Source organism: Oncorhynchus mykiss, chromosome 6 (assembly GCF_013265735.2).
Source record: "Oncorhynchus mykiss isolate Arlee chromosome 6, USDA_OmykA_1.1, whole genome shotgun sequence".
NCBI classification, from domain to species: Eukaryota; Metazoa; Chordata; class Actinopteri; order Salmoniformes; family Salmonidae; genus Oncorhynchus; species Oncorhynchus mykiss.
In genome coordinates this window covers 54,702,155-54,724,240 of record NC_048570.1, presented here as the reverse complement: position 1 = coordinate 54,724,240, position 22,086 = coordinate 54,702,155, and the positions used below count along the sequence as shown (strand labels likewise).

At 42.5% G+C, this 22,086-nt stretch overlaps 1 protein-coding gene across 4 annotated transcripts in view; it reads left to right on the top strand.

Annotated features, from left to right (window-relative positions):
• The first annotated feature begins 11,776 nt into the window (after nt 1-11,776).
• The window catches only part of si:ch211-288d18.1 (USP6 N-terminal-like protein), a 38,951-nt gene continuing 28,641 nt past the window's right edge, over nt 11,777-22,086 (top strand). The window contains exons 1-3 of one of the 4 annotated variants that reach the window (XM_021606817.2): nt 11,777-12,007; nt 17,257-17,330; nt 17,931-18,012. In XM_021606817.2, coding sequence (XP_021462492.2) covers nt 17,323-17,330; nt 17,931-18,012 — 90 coding nt within the window. In that variant the 5' untranslated portion in view covers nt 11,777-12,007; nt 17,257-17,322. Of the gene's footprint in view, nt 12,008-17,256; nt 17,331-17,930; nt 18,019-18,351; nt 18,549-22,086 lie in introns of those variants that run through there. The other 3 variants (XM_021606816.2, XM_021606818.2, XM_036980444.1) reach the window with 3 other exon arrangements.

The window sequence follows — 22,086 nt, the reverse complement described above, 5'->3', positions numbered from 1 at the left end:
TCAACCATTATAGGGTTCAAATACACATTAAGATTGTTGAACAGCCATCCACAACGACCACAATCCATAAGGCGCAAATAGCTAAATAAGAGAGCAGCAGTGTGGTTCAAATCAAATCAAATGTATTTATATAGCCCTTCGTACATCAGCTGATATCTCAAAGTGCTGTACAAAAACCCAGCCTAAAACTCCAAACAGCAAGCAATGCAGGTGTAGAAGCACGGTGGCTAGGAAAAACTCCCTAGAAAGGCCAAAACCTAGGAAGAAATCTAGAGAGGAACCAGGCTATGACCCCTCAAAGCCTGGTTCCTCTCTAGGTTTCTCTCTAGGCCAGTCCTCTTCTGGCTGTGCCGGGTGGAGATTATAACAGAACATGGCTAAGATGTTCAAATGTTCATAAATGACTAGCATGGTCAAATAATAATAATCACAGGCAGAACAGTTGAAACTGGAGCAGCATCACGGCCAGGTGGACTGGGGACAGCAAGGAGTCATCATGCCAGGTAGTCCTGACGCATGGTCCTAGGGCTCAGGTACTCCAAGAGAGAGAAAGAAAGAGAGAAAGAGAGAATTAGAGAGAGCATACTTAAATTCACACAGGACACCGGATGAGACAGGAGAAGTAGTCCAGATATAACAAACTGACCCTAGCCCCCCGACACATAAACTACTGCAGCATAAATACTGGAGGCTGAGACAGGAGGGTTCAGGAGACACTGTGGCCCCATCCGATGATACCCCCGGACAGGACCAAACAGGAAGGATATAACCCCACCCACTTTGCCAAAGCACAGCCCCCACACCACTAGAGGGATATCTTCAACCACCAATTTACCATCCTGAGACAAGGCCGAGTATAGCCCACAAAGATCTCCGCCACGGCACAACCCAAGGGGGTGCGCCAACCCAGACAGGAAGATCACATCATCAATGTGCTATGTAGATATCAATAATAAGTGATATCCGTATTGTCATAGACTAAACCACTCGATCATCCATACCTCCAAGCGTTTATTCAAGTTGGATAATCTTTGGATGCCAACAGCAGTCGCACCATTGGAAGATATAGCTTGGACTGTAGCCTACAAAAGCCTATTCCTGCTCTTTTCCTGCGATCCATCAAACACATTTGGGGTGTCATCAAAGTGGTCTCTGACTTGTGGTCAGACTTGCTCAGGTGGAACAAACTTAAACTTGCAAATTTTTTCAATGCTGATTTGAATATAATTGAAAAAACAGAGAAGTGTCAAAGATTTTTTTCTCTCGCAAACATCCTTTCTGAATTTAAAAGTAATCCTCGAAGTAATCATCTAGTGTTCAAAAGTATTTTTGCTGGTAACGTACCAGATTACAGTTACCGTTTTTTTGTAATCCCTTACATGTAACGGATTACATGTCATTTGTTACTCCCCAACCCTGTCCATATGGATACCTCTAGCTCCTTGCTAGAATACCATTCCCTCCCTCCATGTACCAAAGTGACCCTCTCAATCAATGCAGATCAATCTGTGAAAGCCTGTGTATGCAGGAACTCAGATGTCTGGGATTATCAGTCAGTCCATTAACCCAATCAATCAATTAGTGCCCTGTAGGTATTGACCTGTATGAATTCTTCTAATGCAGGAATGGACCACATTGATAGGGGTGGGGCCAAAAAAATTTCATATAGAAAAACAGCATATTACTGATCTGAAAGGTTAGCTGTGTTAGCCCAGTCGCTAGCTTATCCAGTGTCAGTGATACATAGAGCAATCATGTGCTGTCTATCAATGGGAACAACTGTAATCAGTTTGCAAGCAGCATTGACAAAATTAATTGAATTAAATTAACCTCATAAAATGTTACCTGTAATGCTCATCTCCTGTAGCCTAATTGTAACCTAACTCCTTATTGTCATACTTTACCCACATTTCAAGGGTTGTATATGTACTAAACGATTTTATATGTCAGCACTTAAAAGGCATGTACAAAATCTGGTATATGGTTTGCCCCATATTCATTGTCTACTGGTATCCTTTTAAATTGAGAACATACTGTACACTGAGTGTACAAAACATTAAGGACACCTGCTCTTTCCATGACATAGAATGACCAGGTGAATCCAGGTGAAAGCTATGATCCCTTATTGAGGTCACACATTAAATCCACTTCAATCAGTGTAGATGAAGGGGAGGAGACAGGTTAAAATTAAAGAAGGATTTTCAAGCCTTGAGACAATTGAGACATGAGCTGTGTTCGAATACTCATACTAACCATTCTATTTGTGATGTAAAATGAGCATGCTTATTGGTCATAGTATGGAAATAGAGTTTCAAATGTTCGCCAAAATACGAAGTATACAAACAGTGGACACTATTTCCGTGCTTTTAGGGCCCACAATGCAATTATTTAGAAAATGGGCGTGGCTTCACAACATTTTCTGATTTGAAGAAAATATGCAGCCAAAATCCGACGAGAGCACATTTGTAACAACTTTCTTGCGCTGAAGGAGAGGACCAAAATACAGCGTGGTTAGAGTTCAACATGTTTAATAAAGACCATACACGAGAACACTACAAAATACAAAACAACAAATGTGAAAACACGAAACAGTCCTATCTGGTGCAATGACAGAAGACAATCACCCACAAAATACCCAAAGAACATGGCTGCCTAAATATGGTTCCCAATCAGAGACAACGATAAGCACCTACCTCTAATTGAGAACCAATCTAGGCAACCATAGACTTACATAAACACCTAGAAAGGACACACCCCATAAACATACAAAACCCCTAGACCAGCGAAACACGTAAATCCCCCATGTCACACCCTGACCTGACCAAAATAATAAAGAAAACAAAGATAACTAAGGCCAGGGTGTGACAACATTGCTTTAACATATTATGACAAATATTAAGAAAATGTTGAGCAACGTAATAAAGTAATGTAAATTATGTTACAGGTCATGTTGGATGACAATTTGTTAGCTGCGTTAGGCTTACCGCACAGCATATCATCAAAGCAGTTGCGTGTATGTACTGGTGTGTTAGTTAGCTACCTAAAGTTAGTTGGATACTAATACATCGAACTTGCCAATATATTAACTATGTGCTATCTAACTAACTACCCAACATGTATTGACTTGATTAATCACATAATTCTTAGCTTAGCTAAGTTGTGTAGTCGTTGTGCATTCTCAATGGACATTGCTAATGAAGTCGTAAGATGTCTAGCTAGTAATATGTTACGCTAACAACCTAGCAAGAAGTTGCATAGCAACATCATCAACTTCCAGTAGACAGGCGAAGTGCTAGTACACTCAACTGAAAGGATACCGCTCATTTACAGTATACTAAAAACAAACTAATAGTATGTAGTATATACTCATTAAGTATGTAGTATACAGTATGTTAGCATGGGTTTTCGAGCACAGCTATGGATTGTGTATGTGTGCCATTCAGAGGGTGAATGGGCAAGACAAAACATCCGCTTTGAACGGAGTATGGTAGTAGGTGCCAGGCACACTGGTGTGTGTCAAGAACGCTGCTGGGTTTTTCACGCTCAAAGGTTTCCCATATGTATCAAGAATGGTCCATGCCCCAACAAATTGAGGATGTTCTGAGGGGGATAGGGGGGGGGGGGGGGGGGTGCAACTCAATATTAGGACGGTCTCCTTAATGTTTTGTACACTCAGTGTATAGCTCAACATGTAAACAATGTATGAGTTTACTTAGTCCATGCTTCAGATGAAAGATGCCCATACGGCCAGTAACGTAGTCCCGTGGCTGCATTGGTGATGCAAAATGGATTAACACAGTTGATATACTGAGAAAGGGTGACAATCAAACAAAATCTGACAACTAGACAGAAAAGGAAATGTATATTTGAGAACACAACACAGAAAACACAGACACATTACAGACAGAACCCCTTCCCCTCTTTATTGCAGGATTGTGATATGTCCTTACAATCTTCACAATATTTTCGGACGAAAATACAAATGGAGACAAGGAAAAAAGTGTGTCACCAGAGCTGTTTAGAGAGCGTTGTGACATTTTGACTTTATCAGCGTAATCCATTTTCAAATTCAATAAACATAAATCGCAGACTGTCGTCCACACTTGATCATTTGAAAACTAGCACTTGAAACTAGCGTAGGTAACAACGACCCAGACGGAAAACCGTGATACACATAACACACAGCTCCTCTTCTACGGGCGTGAGGGGGAGGGTTCTTGAAATGTAATAGCCAAACAAAATCTTGCCTCTGGGAGCCAGTGGACCATTCAAACCATTTTTGCAATACAAAAATTGTCCAGACCTCCAAGGGAGGCGTGACAACAAGGTGATTTTAGAGGTACGGCAACACAACATGGGAAACTAGCATTGCCGCTCATTATAAGTGCACACTCTTATGATACCTTCCCGGGGACCTGGCCTATGTGACCCAGACACTGCCCCCTGGTGTAGCGGAGGTTACTACTAATTATGGTGCGCTCCGGGGAAGATACTAGTACTAGTTGGTACGCATTGGAGTAGCACATATTTTGGTATTACTGTATGGCTCAGTCTGTTGAACATGGCGTTAGCAAGGCCAGGGTTGTGGGTTTGTTTCCCGGGGCTACCTATAGGATAAAAGCGTCTGCTAAATGGCATATATTATTATGTATATACAGCATATTTTAGTTGTACCCTCTGTCATAAGACATAATGTTGTCTGTAATATAACATCGTTGAAAACTCACTTGTATTGTCCAAAATGGACCGCGATTTGGTCAAAAACCTACATCAGAGTGACGTAATATATGGCGTTGAAGGAGGTCTGCAGTACTCTATAGGATGGATTGTTTCAGTGTCTTACACATACTGTACAGGTGCTCAGCATGTATGGGATCCTCTTATAGTGAGATTATATAATCAATATAACAAACAGTGTCATAAATGCTATTCATTCTCCTTCCAAAGGAACACGGGACCTACTCCTTTAAGGGCACCATCTACGCCGCCATCCCCTGTGGGCGAGCAACGCCGGGCACCCGAGGCCAAACCCCGGCGCTGGGGTCCGACATGGACCGGGTCATAGGCCAGGAGAACTGCCTGTTCCTCAACGTGTAGACCCCCACCCTGAAGCCTGAGGCTGGGCCACCTGTGATGGTGTAGATCCATGGGGGCTACCCGAGAGAGGAGCTGGCAGCCAGGAATGAGGTGGAGTACATCCGCTTCAACTAAAGGCTCAACCTCCTGGGCTTCCTGGCTCTGAAGCTGCTGGGAGAGGGCTTCACCTACTAACACTTATAAGTTCAGGTAGTCCCTCCCCGTTTTTCCCCTTTTTGCTTCCATTTGATGAACTGGAATATACTGTTGTAGGTTATATAATGACCTACAACAGTAGAGCAGAAGATGCCAATCCATAAATTCTTAGTCCCTTGTGTCAACATGGCAAAGTGCAAACATGAAGAAAAAATGTCTTTGTTTTTCAGCCAAGTTCCTCTTCTTCTTGGTATTTTGCTGGCAGGTAATGTGCAAATAACCCTTGTGATTGAGACATTAACAAAGTTGATTCGTCTACAAAAAAAAAAACGGTTTCCTCATCAGATTCCCTCATCCCTGCCCTCGCCACAGTTTAAGGTGATGAGCATGCATAACTGCAAACTCCTGGCCCAAATACGTTAGCACCAAGTTAGCGTTGCAAGCTATCAATGTCTAAAGCAGTTTTCTAGCAGATAGTTCATGGTGTGTTCAAGTATGACAGTGGAGGCGATGTAGCCATATAACAAACTATTTAGCGTACTTAACAGAGCTTTAAAATATTCATGGTGTTTATGTTTGTACTTCCATCACCCTGAACATTTTAAAGTGTGTATACCTACCCATTAAGATGTGAATATTTAATGTTCTGTAATGAGATTTGGCTAACTGGAGGTGCCTTGTCTTGCTACAGATGCTGGGAGAAAAGGTTTTCTTTCTCGGCACGCTAGCCCATTCTTTCACACACACACACACACACACACACACACACACACACACACACACACACACACACACACACACACACACACACACACACACACACACACACACACACACACACACGTGATGGGAGCTTTTTCATAGTGCAACAGTTTTAACTCTTAAGGAAGCCATATGTGCACACACACACGCACACAAAAGAGGTGATCTAAATCCCCTGTCCCATGTCCTATATCCGTATCCGGATCTAAAAATGTTGGGTATTGGCATAAGCTTTCAGGTACTCTAGGTTAGATGGAGATTCTGAAATCGGAACAAGGATATGGAACATAGAAAACGAGGCCATGTCAGAACGGGATTGAGCCAGGCTTCTCTCATCTCTAATTGGTGTCCCAATTGTCACAATTGTCCCCCAGGAAACTACGGCTTCATGGACCAAATAGCAGAGCTGAATTGGGTCCAGAGGAACATCCATCTGTTTGGAGGAGACCCCAATCAGGTCACCATATTTGGGCGGAGCTCAAGTCACACGGGGGGGTTAAAGAATTCTCTTTCATCTGTGAGACATACATGTAGAGTTTGGTTGAGTCATTTCAGAGATTTAGATTTTTATGGTTGGTAACAAAAAATATCTTTGTGACATCTCTGTGTTATCTGGGGGAGAGCAAAATATGCATTTCCTTCACAAGATGGACCAATAAACTTCTGTCCTATTCTAATCTACTCTACCCCCATAGATGGGATGTCTGTGTGGACCCTGATGATATCACCGCTGGCGAAAGGTCTGTTCCACAGTGTGGTGGATATGATAGGCTCCTACGTGTATAACGCATCACCGGAGAGGGTGGAGTCAGACAACCTGACCTGCCTCCGAAAACTCTCCATCAGTCAGATACTACGGATAAACACATATGTACACCCTCTCACACACAATCTTGCACACATACACAGATACTATGGGTATACCGGATTCACACAATGATTTTAAAGTCAACCGTGCCAAGCTTTCAGGTAACTGCCAAAATAAAGGAAACACTAACATAGTGTCTTAATAGGGCGCCAGAACAGCTTCAAGGCACCTTGGCATAGATTTTTACAAGTGTCTGGAACCCTATTCAAATCAAATCAAATCAATTTATATGGCCCTTCTTACATCAGCTGATATCTCAAAGTGCTGTACAGAAACCAAGCCTAAAACCCCAAACAGCAAGCAATGCAGGTGGGATGTGACACCATTCTTCATTCAAATTCCATCATTTCTCGTTAAGGGTGGTGAAAAACGCTGTCTCAGGCACCGCTCCAGGATCTCCCATAAGTGTGTCAATTCGTTACTCGGCAAACGGAAGACAGTCCTCCCCTCCTTGATAACCTCCTGTCGAGGAGTGTAATCCTACCGCATAGAATGTCTTGCACAACTAGCTTGATTTGTTTTAATCAGATATTTACACATTTACTTTGGGATCCACCCCTGTAAACGTAATTTGCCTGATGATGCTCGAGTAGAGAAGGAGCTTCTCATTTCATACAAGCTCATTTTAGTCGACATCCTCGAGAGAGTACAGAGTAGAGAGGACGCAGGAGTTGAGCAAATCTAATCCAGAACATATCATTGTATCCCTCATTTACTTGTGTTTTTTTTTTAATTTACAGCCAGTTACCTGTATTCTTTTCTTGGCATTATCTTGCCACCAGATGGCAACTGTGCACAGTTCAACATATTTTGATACAATAGAATAGAGAGTAACTGTCATTATCTCGCTCTCTTTCTCTGTCCCTGCCAGGCCATTCCATGGAAGGAGTAACCGTCATGGAGGCCAGATGACCTAGTACACCTGCCAACAAAGGGGCGCTTGGTGGTGGACGGTCACGTTCTCCACGCCCCTCCCTTAAAAACGCGGAGGAAAGGAGGTGACTACAATGATGTTCCATTCCTAATAGGAAGCACAGAGCAGGAGACTGACTTCAGGTGAGTAATAATGGAATCTGTTCCATTACTCTTAAACTGCTGGAAGCAGAGAGGAAGGTGTAGGCAGCAAGAAAGAGGGTCCAGGTTTACACAGGGTCACGGCTGGCACTAAAGACCGGGAGGCCTCTCCAAAAAAAAATTGGGAGGGGGCACACGGGGAGTGTGACAGAGTCAGGATTCAGACCTGAGCCAACTCCCCGTGCTTACTGTGGCGAGCATGTGACTGGTCAGGCACCGTGCTATGGGGTGATGCGTACGGTGTCTCGAGTGAGCATTCACAGGCCGGTGTGCTCTGTGCCAGCGTCCCACATTTCCCGGGTGGAAGTGGGCATCCAGCCAGAACGGGTTGTGCCAGCTCTGCGCTCGAGACCGCCAGTGCGCCTCCACGGCCCAGTGTATCCGGGACCTCTGCCAAGAACTAAGCCTCCTGTATGTCTCCCCAGCCTGGTGAGTCCTGTTCCTGCTCCCAGAGCCAGGCCTTCTGTGTGTCTCTCCACTCCAGTGATCCATGGAAAGAAGCCTCCAGTGATGATCCATGGCACGAAGCCTCCAGTGATGGTCCATGGCCCAAAGCCTCCAGTGATGATCCATGGCACGAAGCCTCCAGTGATGATCCATGGCAAGAAGCCTCTAGTGATGATCCATGGCACGAAGCCTCCAGTGATGATCCATGGCAAGAAGCCTCCAGTGATGATCCATGGCAAGAAACCTCCAGTGATGATCCATGGCAAGAAGCCTCCAGTGATGATCCATGGCACGAAGCCTCCAGTGAGTAGTCATGGCACGAAGCCTCCAGTGAGTAGTCATGGCACGAAGCCTCCAGTGAGGAGTCATGGCACGAAGCCTCCAACGACAGCCTCCAATCCGGAGCCTCCAGCGACGTCCTTCAGTCCGGAGCCTCCAGAGACGGCCTCCAGCCCACAGCGAGGGTGCCCAGTCCGGGGCCCGCAATGAGGGTGCCCAGTCCGGGGCCCGCGGCGAGGGTGCCCAGTCCGGGGCCCGCGACGAGGATCCCCAGTCTGGGGCCCGCTACGAGGTTCACCAGTCTGGGGCCCGCATCGAGGGTTGTTCGGCGTCTTTTCAAATAAAAAGAAAATGTACGCTCACCACGCTGCACCTTGGTCAAGTTCTTTCAACAGCCGTGACAGAAGGCTCTGTCAAGAGGGTGTGATGCAATTGCGGAGCTTCGGGAGACTTGCAGAGGCCAAATTGAGCTCTGTACCATATGGCTGTGTGCCTCCCAAATGTCATAAAACTTCTACAGTGGCCATACAGTGGCCATACAGCATTTACTGCAATGCACCCCCAACAGAAGTCAGAGCATTCTAACTTACCCACTCCTCTTTCTATTCTGGTTAGAGCCAGTTTGCACTGTTCTGTGAAGAAAGTAGTACACAGCGTTGTACAAGATATTCAGGTTTTTGACAATTTTTCACATGGAATAGCCTTCATTTCTCAGAACAACATTTTAAAACGACTTTGTTTCTGGCCATTTTGAGCCTGCAATCGAACCTACAAATGATGATGCTCCAGATTCTCAACTAGTCTAAATAAGGCTAGTTTTATTGCTTCTTTAATCAGAACAACAGTTTGCAGCTGTGTTAACATAATTGCAAAGGGGTTTTCTAATGATCAATTAGCCTTTTAAATTGGTAAACTTGGATTAGCTAAAACAACACAGAAGTGTACACAGAAGTGATGATTTCTGATAATGGGCCTCTTTTCGCCTATGTAGATATTCCATAAAAAAATCTGCCGTTTCCAGCTACAGTAGTCATTTACAACATTAACAATGTCTACACTGTATTTCTGATCAATTTTAACGGTAGTGTATATTATATATATATATATATATATATTTTTTTTTTAAACAGTATTTTCCTTCTTCATTATTTTACCCCCAATTACAGTCCCCTCCTCTAATTGGAATAAAGTAATGGACAACAATAGTTAGACTTCTACTTCCAGATTATACATACTATAAAAATGTTTACAGACACAATATAGTTTACATTTGTTTTTTTTTGTTCCACCCTTCAGCTCCCCTCAACCCCTCCCATCTATGTCTGAACACCGTCCTTTTTGATTTCTATTTGCCATATATTTTTCAACTGTGCTGTGATGTCTCACAAAACTTCTGAACCTTTCTATTCTTATAGTTTACACAGATTGCAAATTAAAGACTTAGACTTTTCAAATCACCCAGCAGTGCTATCTGCAGAGTTAGTTCCAGGTAAATGGTGGATTTCTTCAGCCATTCCTGAACCTGCGACCAAAATCAAGCTACATAATGTATGTGCAGTACCAAAACAAGTCATCTAATGATTCTGTCCCTTGTCATGGAAGAACGGGGACATTTTCAGCTTCCAGGAATTGTGTACAGATCCTTGCGACATGGGATTGTGCATTATCACGCTAAAACATGAGGAGATGGTGGTGAATGAATGGCACGACAATGAACCTCAGGATCTCATCACGTTATCTCTGTGCATTCAAATTGTCATCGATAAAATGCAATTCTGTTCGTAGTCTGTAGCTTATGCCTGCCCATACCATAACCCCACCACCATATGGCACTCTGTTCACAATGTTGACATCAGCAAACAGCTTGTCCACACAATGCCATACACATGGTCTGTGGTTGGACATACTGCCAATTTCTCGAAAACGTTGGAGATGGCGCATTCAGTTCTCTGGCAACAGCTCTGGTGGACATTCCTGCATTCAGCATGCCATTGCACGGTCCCTCAAATTGAGACATCTGTGTCATTGTGTTATGTGACAAAACTGCACATTTTAGAGTGGCTTTTTATTGTCCGCAGCATGAGGTGCACCTGTGTAATGATCATGCTGTTTAATCAGCTTCTTGATATGCCACACCTGTCAGGTGGATGGATTATTTCGGCAAAGGAGAAATGTTCACTAACAGGGATGTAAACCAATGTGGGCACAACATTTGAGAGAAATAAGCTTTTTGTTCGTATGGAACATTTCTGGGATCTTTTATTTCTGCTCATGAAACATGTTGCGTTTATATTTTTGTTCAGTGTAATAATAAACTACATTTATCAATCTGACTTATGTGAATAAATGCTTTAGCCCAGTTAGCAATGAGCAATCTGGAGGCCGGCGTCCATCCAGAGCTTATTTGCCCATCGCCTCATTCACATGGCGCCCGCGATATTCCACTTGTGCATATCATACAAAACAGAAAATTCGAAATGGGTGACGGACATCCACAAATGAACACATATCATCCTAAATGGAGTGACTCTGATTTACATACAGAATAATATGAAATGCTCTGAGACCAGGTTGCCTTATCAGTCATTGATCAGTTCTGATGTAGTACCACCACTGCAATGTGTGCAATGATAATCACTTGTCTTTTATGTCTGATTTTCTATTTTGAAAACTATTCTCACTTGCTAGTGTTGTACTCAGGTGGTATGCTGAACATCATGCCATATCATGCCATGGCCTAAAATACAAGGTATATTGCAATCACTGATCAATGATGCTAATAAACACGCCGGGTGAATGGTTATAGGTCTATTGACACAAATGTTATATTTGATTTATTTTATAGTCCTGAAGAACTTGCTAGAGAGGGCTCCGTTCTCCACATGAGTACAACACTACACCGTGGTTGGTGTAAAGCATCTGCAAAGCCAGCAGAGGGCGCCAAAGCACACAATAGACTTCACATCAGCCACCACTGTAGTGTACATGAGGTGAATCGGTTCGTAGAAACAAAATAGGACTGTAAATGCAGGAGGACTGTACCTTTAAGTCATCATCATCATCATCATACGACATACATATTTCGGTCACGCATGCCACGCTGCTGCGCCTGCTCAGTTTAACACAGACGGTTCAGTGACAAATGTACCACTATCCCGTTAGATGTAGGAAGCCCGTGTGCTCCAGTGTATACCCACTGTAGACTTTGCGGCTATTGTTGTGATTCCGCGATTTGGGTGACAGCTCCAGTGGATCAAAAAATTCCAGGCGCAACCGAATAATGAGAAGAGGGATTTACAATATTTCTACTGCACGGATAGCGCAGAGAGAGATCCACAATAAAAGGTAAATAATAATCAATATATTTCCTTTATTGTTTCGCCATTCGTGTGTAATTCCCCTGATGACATAATGCTACATTATAGGTTATGAAAATGCGGATGAATGCAACAACACTCGCTTGTGCGGTCGTGTTTAGCCTTTTGTGCGTTGCCTATATTGCTTTTCTACAGGCTACAGTTTTGCTGACAACACCCAATTAATATAATCCCCTTGGTATCAATGTAGCCTTTCTCTGTAGAATGGCGAATATGGTTATAAACAGAAACACTTCAGTAACATGATTTCCTGCTTAGGATAGGATTCAATAGATGGATTTGCATAGGTTGCCCAGCGTAAAATACACAGGAACACATTTTTCCTTCCTTTAAAAAAATAGTATTTATAGTATTTATTGTTTTGCAATATTATATATGCACTATCTGTCGTTGTGGTAATGCACAGTTCGTTGTGTAATGAATTAATGTGTGTGTGTGTTTTTCATGCATGTTTGTGTGTTCCTGTGCATGTGCATGTGTTCCTAACTCATTCCATTTGCGCCTGTGTATGTGTGGGACAACTTCCTCTGGGCAAGTCAAGTCAATCAGTTGGGGGCACGACCAGCTACGTAAACCCTCTCTGGTCTCTCTTCTGGCCTCTCTTCTGGCCTCTGCCCTGCCAACATAGACATTCTCAGTAACTCCATATGCCTGCTATGATTTCAGACCACTGACCACATGGCAGTTTCTGCCAGACGCTTTGAATAGTATGCAGCACATTCAGAGCTTTATAGCGAGGATCGCCATCGCCCGTGTTCCCTCTTCTGAGTTTGTTGTTCTGAAAGTAAGACCAGAGATAAAGAGGTGAAGCTGTTCCTGACCATCAGTAGCCTACCATATTGGTATTTTAATGTCTCCCGACCTGAGTTTCTTTGGTTAGGACGGGTGTGTTGTCACTTTTTTATTTTTGCCCATTAAGATAAACAAACAAATGTTAGGCTTACTCCTTGGAGGCCAGGAGGGTCAAATGTCTTTATCCTTGTCGTCACAGATATCATTATCTGCTGACCATGTAGTTCCAGGTGTACTGTACTGTGCAGACATCAGTCGAAGCCTCAGTCATCTCCTCTGCTCTGTTTTATTTGTGCCAATGAGTGACCACTGTCTGTCTGGCAGACATGGGCTACATTCTCTACCTTACTGAATTATTCAGTAGGTCTAGACTGATTCACATTCTAGACATTCAGTCCTGTCTGGTAAGTTAAAGCATCCATGCCGTCGTTGTAATTGTATTTTCAAATCACCACTTTATGTCTAATAACACTGTGTGTGTGTTTTATATTAATGAAAATAACTCCAAAATATATTTTTCATACTTCATTTCCCTGAGCTTTCTTTTGGTCTTGAAATGGTCAGTCTGATCCTGTGGGCGTTTAGGAAGCAAATGTGAAGATATTTACATACACAGCCCTGATTGGTTGATAGGATGTTCTAGAGCTCACTCCTTACCCAGATGAACAGTCATTGGTGTATTATAATCAGATCACATTGTGATGTCATGATGTGGTCCAAAAATTCCATCCCACCTGAACAGACAGAAATTCCAGGCATTTAAAAAAAAACAGCTCTTACACAAAAAGGACATTATTATAATTTTCACAATTTCAGTGTTATTTCAACATCATGGAAAAATATAAAAGGAAAATCACGTTTTTAACTGCACTGCCCCTTTAAGTTGGCTACTCCGGTCCTCTGTGTGTGTGTGTGTGTGTGTGTGTAGGGTTTTGTTCCAGCCCAGCATTTAAAAAACCTGATTGAAACAATTGTGATCCTCAGGTTAGACCACGGTTAGCTCAATCGGATGTTTTAGGGCCAAGCTGGAACAAAAGCCTCCCCATACTGTCTAGTACTCTGTTCTAGCTGCATGTGCCTGACTGCCTGTGCCTGACTGCCTGTGCTTGACTGCCTGTCAAAATGAATACCTTAAACAGTACAGTTATCATTTATTAGACTTGTGCCATCATGCCCATGTTGCATGTAGTTGTAAACAATATTGTGGAAACATCTCCACTCAGTGGTTGAAAGCAGAGGTCGACCGATTATGATTTTTCAACGCCGATACCGATACCGATTATTGGAGGACCAAAAAAAGCCGATACCGATTAATAATATTTGTAATAATGACAATTACAACAATACTGAATGAACACTTATTTTAACTTAATATAATACATAAATAAAATCAATTTAGCCTCAAATAAATAATGAAACACGTTCAATTTGGTTTAAATAATGCAAAAACAAAGTGTTGGAGAAGAAAGTAAAAGTGCAATATGTGCCATGTAAGAAAGCTAACGTTTAAGTTCCTTGCTCAGGACATGAGAGCACATGAATGTTGGTGGTTCCTTTTAACATGAGTCTTCAATATTCCCAGGTAAGAGGTTTTAGGTTGTAGTTATTATAGGAATTATAGGACTATTTCTCTCTATACCATTTGTATTTCATATACCTTTGACTATTGGATGTGCTTATAGGCACTTTAGTATTGCCAGTGTAACAGTATAGCTTCCGTCCCCCTCCTCGCCTCTACCTGGGCTCGAACCAGGAACACATCGACAACAGCCACCCTCGAAGCAGCGTTACCCATGCAGAGCAAGGGGAACAACTACCCCAAGTCTCAGAGCGAGTGACGTTTGAAACGCTATTATCGCACACCCCGCTAACTAGCGAGCCATTTCACAACGGTTACACCAGCCTAATCTCGGGAGTTGATAGGCTTGAAGTCATAAACAGCGTAATGCTTGAAGCACAGCGAAGAGCTGCAGGCAAAACGCACAAAAGTGCTTTTTGAATGAATGCTTACGAGCATGCTGGTGCCTACCACCGCTCAGTCAGACTGCTCTATCAAATCATAGACTTAATTATAACATAAAAACAGACAGAAATACGAGCCTTAGGTCATTAATATGGTCGAATCCGGAAACTATCATTTCGAAAACAAAACGTTTATTCTTTCAGTGAAATCCGGAATTGTTCCGTATTTTATCTAACGGGTGGCATCCCTAAGTCTAAATATTGCTGTTACATTGTACAACCTTGAATGTTATGTCATAATTATGTAAAATTCTGCCAAATTAGTTCGCAACTAGCCAGGCGGCACAAACTGTTGCATATACCCTGACTCTGCGTGCAATGAATGCAAGAGAAGTGACACAATTTCACCTGGTTAAAATTGCCTGCTAACCTTTCTTTGAGCTAAATATGCAGGTTTAAAAATATATTTTTCTGTGTATTGATTTTAAGAAAGGTATTGATGTTTATGGTTAGGTTCACGTTGGAGCAACGACAGTCCTTTTTCGCGAATGCCCACCGCATCGATTATATGCAACGCAGGACACGCTAGATAAACTAGTAATATCATCAACCATGTGTTGACTACACATGGTTGATGATATTACTAGTTTATCTAGCGATTATGATTGATTGATTGTTTTTTATAAGATAAGTTTAATGCTAGCTAGCAACTTACCTTGGGTTCTTACTGCATTCGCGTAACAGACAAGCTCCTCGTGAGGCAGGTGGTTTAGAGCATTGGACTAGTTAACCGTAAGGTTGCAAGATTGAATCCCTGAGCTGACAAGGTACAAATCTGTCGTTCTGCCCCTGAACAAGGTAGTTAACCCACTGTTCCTAGGCCGTCATTGAAAATAAGAATGTGTTCTTAACTGACTTGCCTCATTAAATAAAGTTATAAAAAAATAATTTTAAAAAATCGGCAAAATCGGCATCCAAAAAATACCAATTTCCGATTGTTATGAAAACTTGAAATCGACCCTAATTAATCGGCCATTCCGATTCATCGGTCGACCTCTAGTTGAAAGCCAGTCACATAACTTCAGTTAAGAGATACCAGAGTGATGGAATTACATTTCCTTTGTTCCGAAGCTGCCTTTGCAATCAAGTTGGAAAATAACAACCATTGGTTGGGTCATCCTGCCCCCAAAGATAGTGATAAGATCCAGATGTTGGACGTGTCCTGCTGTGCTCCAGATTATGACTGATCTGGAACCAGGACACTGGTAATGATGCAGCCCATGGAAAGTGTGGATTAACTGGGATTAGGCCCATCCCGCTGTTTTGTTTTGGAGAGTACACTATAAACATTATTGTGCTGTCGGGATCCCACTGATAAGGTCTGTTCATATGATGGATTGAGAGAAAAACCTGTGCTTGCTGGGGTGTAGCACCACAGAGGCATAGGCATACATATGCTACACTCTGTCATGTGTGGAAAGGTCAACTCAGTGAGGTCAGAATGCTTTGTAACAGGTTGGAGGGCGGTGAAATCAATATTCACCTCTCAGTCAAACGCATACTGCTGTAGGCCTACACTGGCTATCCATCTTCTCAAACAGGCCCACACAACGTACATCTGAGGGCCCTTGAAATTATTGCCTTCATACTTTTTGGATGATTGGCATTACCTAATTACATTGTGCAGAGACGTGTGTGTGTGTGTGTGTGTGTGTGTGTGTGTGTGTGTGTGTGTGTGTGTGTGTGTGTGTGTGTGTGTGTGTGTGTGTGTGTGTGTGTGTGCGTGCGCGAGGTAGATTCCTGTGTAGGAGGGTGCAGAGAGAGCGGGGAAGGGAGGAGGAGGAAGATGGGGGTTAGCGGGTACTGTCAGCCAAACACTGGCAGGACTCTTGGATCCCAGGGGGCTTATATTACTGATCCACAGAACAGACAGACACACACACTGACATCCCCTTCACACACTGCCAACATAATATACATCCACATTGCTCTCTGCTTCTCAAACCTGTGTTCTGTTTAGCTTTCACACGTTCAAATCTGCAGTTTTTACTATGGTTTTATTATCTTAGTCAATAGACACACACAGTGGCCCACCAGGTTTTAAACTATGCCACCACTAAGGGCATGTGAAGTGCATTCAGCCGTAGTGTGACACTGTGTCAAAATCTTAGCTGAGGAGTGGACACATGCTGGTCAGAGCTCTGTAGTGGAGCCGGTTACAGGCTTATGATCAACAATAGTGAATTAACCAACTGTATGGACAAAGACAATATCACCTCCTCTTTATACAGACATCAGCGCTGCTTTTTAAAAAATGAATCACCGATGTGTATCCAGTAGCCAGTTAGGCCGACGTAAAACGAAGAGCATGTCCGTTATACTTTTGCCAACACATTTGGCCACAACCGTGCAAGCCAAAGCATCTCTGATTTGACATGGTTTCTTCTTTATTTGCCTTTTCAGATATTGACATGAAGAAAGACATTGAGACATTGATAGCAGAGGAACGCGCTGACATCATCTTGAAATATGATACGGTGGGTGGCGTTCATCAAATACAGCATTCAGAGCCTTTCAGGATGCTGTCAACGGTTTTATTAGTTATTTCTCGTTTACCGATGACCAAAATAACCCAAGCGACCTGTCCAACAAAGGCTTCTACAGTTGGAAAACTCCTAGATAAGGTTTGAAAGTTCATAGACATCAGTTCAGTTCTTACTTAGTTCCAGTAACAGTCATATTAGCTACAGAGCATAGCATAGCATAGCATAGCATAGCATAGCATAGCATAGCAATAGTGCTGTTTAGCTCCAGGCCTGCATTGATGTATCCATAAATAAGTTAGTCTAAGACCGGTCTACTTATGTAGGTAGACTGCACCACCTCCATCACCTTCCATAAACAAGGAAATAGATCAACCACACCAGTCAAAACCAAACAGCAAAGGTCTTGTTATGTCCACACATAAGCAAGTGCATTTTCTAATGCACGTCCTTGATGATCAGATGTTAATTCACTTGGCCTGAGTTTGTACTTCAAACAACATGCATTCCATTTTCAGAACATGTCATGGAGTTATCCCGTCTGACTGTACCACATGTCCTCTCTGCCTGTGTGTTGTCCATCTGTTCACACAGGAGGAAGAGTTCACACTTGTTTGAGCGTGTCGTTAAAAAGCACGACCGTCGCTCTAAGAGGGATAAGAAAGAGAAGCCGAATGTGTGTGTGAGTGTGTGTGTGTGTGTGTGTTGCTAAGCATTGTCTGTGTGGGTTTATGAAGAAGCCTAATAGCATGCTTGTGGTTTGTTGTGTAACAGAAAATTATTATATAATACGATGTTGAGGAGATTTAGACATACATAAGCATCTAAAATGGTCACAGTTGCCAGGAAAACACAATCATACTGTAAGAGTATGTTGTTAATTCTATAAAACCTAGAGAAGTGTACATTCTAAAATGAAAGTCTATTTAGTACAAACTAGAGGACGTGAACTTCAAGCGACCCAATTGCCCTAGCAATATCTGTCTGACAGTGTTCCCTCTTCAAATTGGGGTCAGCAGACACGCTGACACTGGAAAGAGCAAGAGGGAGGGAGAGCGAGAGAGAGAACTACAGCAAATGAGACGGTTGACTCTCGAAATAGCAAGAGAGAGCGAGTAGGAATGAGACAGAGTTGAATTCAGCTCACAGGCAACGAGACATGAGAACATACTGTTTCTACAGCAGGAAAATAATCCTGCAGCAACAAGAAATGTGAGTTATAATTTTTATTGTAATTAATGGACCTTTTTGTAGAGTTTGATACACTTTTTGTAAGGGGAAATTAAGTCTGATAGTTCAAAGTTGAAATGACAAAAAAAAAAAAAGCCTTTTTGAACCCTAAATACACTACAAAGTAAAACATTTGCTGCATTGCAGGAAAGTTATCCTGCAATTGGGTGATCATATTAAGATCCTACATCTGTAGAGGGGACCATGTCTGGCCTGAGCAACACCTGTGACAACGGCCATAGCTAGACCATAGCAATAGATTACACCATGGTCTCTCTAAGCTACTGAACCATAACAGAAATCAGGTGATTTCTGTCTGTCTGTAGAATTCTACTGTCTATGGGGTATTTGACTTTGAACAGAAGAACAGAAGAAGCACACCTTGTCTCAGACCTCAGGTGGTGACAGAACAGACACCATGTTTTTAGCACAATTCACCATGGGTGTTCTGTTTAATGTGATGTGCAGATGGCTTAGTCAGTGTGCCATTTCTGTTTCTGTTTGGCAAAGACAACAACTTGGCTGCCCTTTGATGTTGTCAACGAGGTTATGACTTATTATACAATGGGTGGGTCTAATCCTGAATGCTTATTGGTTAAAACTGCTTTCCAGCCGGTGTCTATTCCACGAGTTAAACCTTTGACGTTAAAATGCCTATTTACTCTGTTCCATCTGACTGCGAAATCCACTGTCTCATTAGCCCAGCCATCTCCACTATAACAAGCATCTAGGCATAATCTCTTTTAGACTGACACTTAGTTTTCAACAATGGAGATTTGTATACACCTTGCTGTCTGTCTCTCCAACATTTGCAACATTGTTTTAATATAAAAAATTAGATCTCCAGCTGTCACATAGTAATGAACGTGTCGGGAGTCGGGTTGAGACAGACAGGCAGGCAGTGTTTCTCGAATTCATGTGTCGGCATAATTTTTTATGGACATAAACAAATAAAAATCGATAAAAAACTGGTAAAACGAAACAATAACAGCTAGATTGCAGTCTTTCCAGCTTCAGTTTGAAGTGATTGTATTAGCTGTGTTGTTGGCTAGCTCCTCTAAACAACAGTGTCCTGATCAGAGTGCATCATTAGCTCATTGTTATGGATGTATCAAGTAAATGTCACAAGAAAACAGCTTAAGCAAATAAAATGTTATTGGTCACATACACATATTTAGCAGATGTTATTGCGGGTATAGCGAAATGCTTGAGTTCCTAGCTCCAACAGTGCAGTAGTTTCTAACAATGCACACACATCTAAAAGTAAAAGAATGGAATGTATAAATATTAGGACGAGTGTCATTGACTAGAATACTGTAGAATACAGTATATAAACTGCAAAAAAAAAGATGTGTCCCTTTTTCAGGACCCTGTCATTCAAAATCCAAATAACTTCACATATCTTCATTGTAAAGGGTTTAAACACTGTTCCCCATGCTTGTTCAATGAACCATAAACAATTAAGAAAGAACATGCACCTGTGGAACGGTCGATAAGACACTAACAGCTTACAGACGGTAGGCAATTAAGGTCACAGTTATGAAAACTTAGGACACTAAAGAGGCCTTTCTACTGAATCTGAAAAACACCAAAAGAAAGATGCCCAGGGTCCCTGCTCATCTGCGTGAACGTGCCTTGGGCATGCTGCAAGGAGGCATGAGCACTGCAGATGTGGCCAGGCCAATAAATTGCAATGTCCGTACTAAGACAGTGCTACAGGGAGACAGGACGGACAGCTGATCGTCCTCACAGTGGCAGACCACGTGTAACAACACCTGCACAGGATCGGTACATCCGAACATCACACCTGCAGGACAGGTACAGGATGGCAACAACAACTGCCCGAGTTACACCAGGAACGCACAATCCCAACATCAGTGCTCAGACTGCCCGCAATAGGCTGAGAGAGGCTGGACTGAGGGCTTGTAAGCCTGTTGTAAGGCAGGTCCTCACCAGACATCACTGGCAACAACATCGCCTATGGGCATAAACCCACCGTCGCTGGACCAGACAGGACTGGCAAAAAGTACTCTTCACTGACGAGTTGTGGTTTTGTCTCACCAGGGGTGATGGTCAGATTTGCGTTTATCGTCGAAGGAATGAGCGTTACACCGAGGCCTGTACTCTGGAGCGGGATCGATTTGGAGGTGGAGGGTCCGTGATGGTCTGGGGCGGTGTGTCACAGCATCATCGGACTGAGCTTGTTGTCACGTCTGGGACCTGTTGGATCAGAGGGCTAGGGCCATCCCCCCCGAAATGTCCGGAAACTTGCAGGTGCCTTGGTGAAAGAATGGGGTAACATATCACAGCAAGAACTGGCAAATCTGGTGCAGTCCATGAGGAGGAGATGCACTGCAGTACTTAATGCAGCTGGTGGCCACACCAGATACTGACTGTTACTTTTGATTTTGACCCCCCCTTTTGTTCAGGGACACATTATTCATTTTCTGTTAGTCGCATGTCTGTGGAACTTGTTCAGTTTATGTCTCAGTTGTTGAATCTTGTTATGTTCATACAAATATTTACACATTTTAAGTTTGCTGAAAATAAACGCGGTTGACAGTGAGAGGATGTTTCTTTTTTTGCTGAGACTATTGTTCCATTATTTAAGTGACCAGTGATTCCATCTCTATGTTCATAGGTCAGCAGCCTCTAAGGTGCAGGGTGGTAGCCGGCTAGTGATGGCTATTCACTGCTTTCCCACAGTTCTGTTAACCTCTCTAGGGTATGTGGAACGCTAACGTCACACCTGGCCAACATCCAGTGAGATTGCAGAGCGCCAAATTCAAATAAAGAAATACTCATAAAAATTCAGAAAAGATACAACTATTAAACACAGGTTTAAAGATGAACTTCTTGTGAATCCAACCAAGGTGTCAGATTTCAAAATGCTTTACGGCGAAAGCATACCTTACAATTATTTGAGAACAGCAGACAAATCATTACAAACAGTAATCAGCCAAGTAGAAGAGTTACACAAGTCAGAAATAGAGATAAAATGAATCCCTTACCTTTGATGATCTTCATATGTTTGCACTCAGAAGATATTCATTTATTCAATAAATGTTCCTTTTGTTCGATAAAGTCTCTCTTTATATCCGCAAACCTCCGTTTTGTTCGTGCGTTTTCTTCAGTAATCCACATGCTCAAACGCAGTCACAACAGGCAGACAAAAAAATCCAAATTGTATCCGTAAACTTCATGGAAACATGTCAAACGATGTTTATATTCAATCCTCAGGTTGTTTTTAGCCTAAATGATCTATAATATTTCAACCGGACAATAACGTTGTCAATATAAAAGGTAAACAATAAATGCACTCCCTCTGGTTGCGTGCATGAAAAAGCTATGTGACATGGCAGCGTCCACTCAATCAGACTGCTCTTACTCCCTCATTTTTCAGAATACAAGCCTGAAACAATTTCTAAAGACTGTTGACATCTAGTGGAAGGCATAGGATCTTCAAGTTGAGTCCTAAGTCAATGGATACTATATTGGTATTGAATAGAAAACTACAATA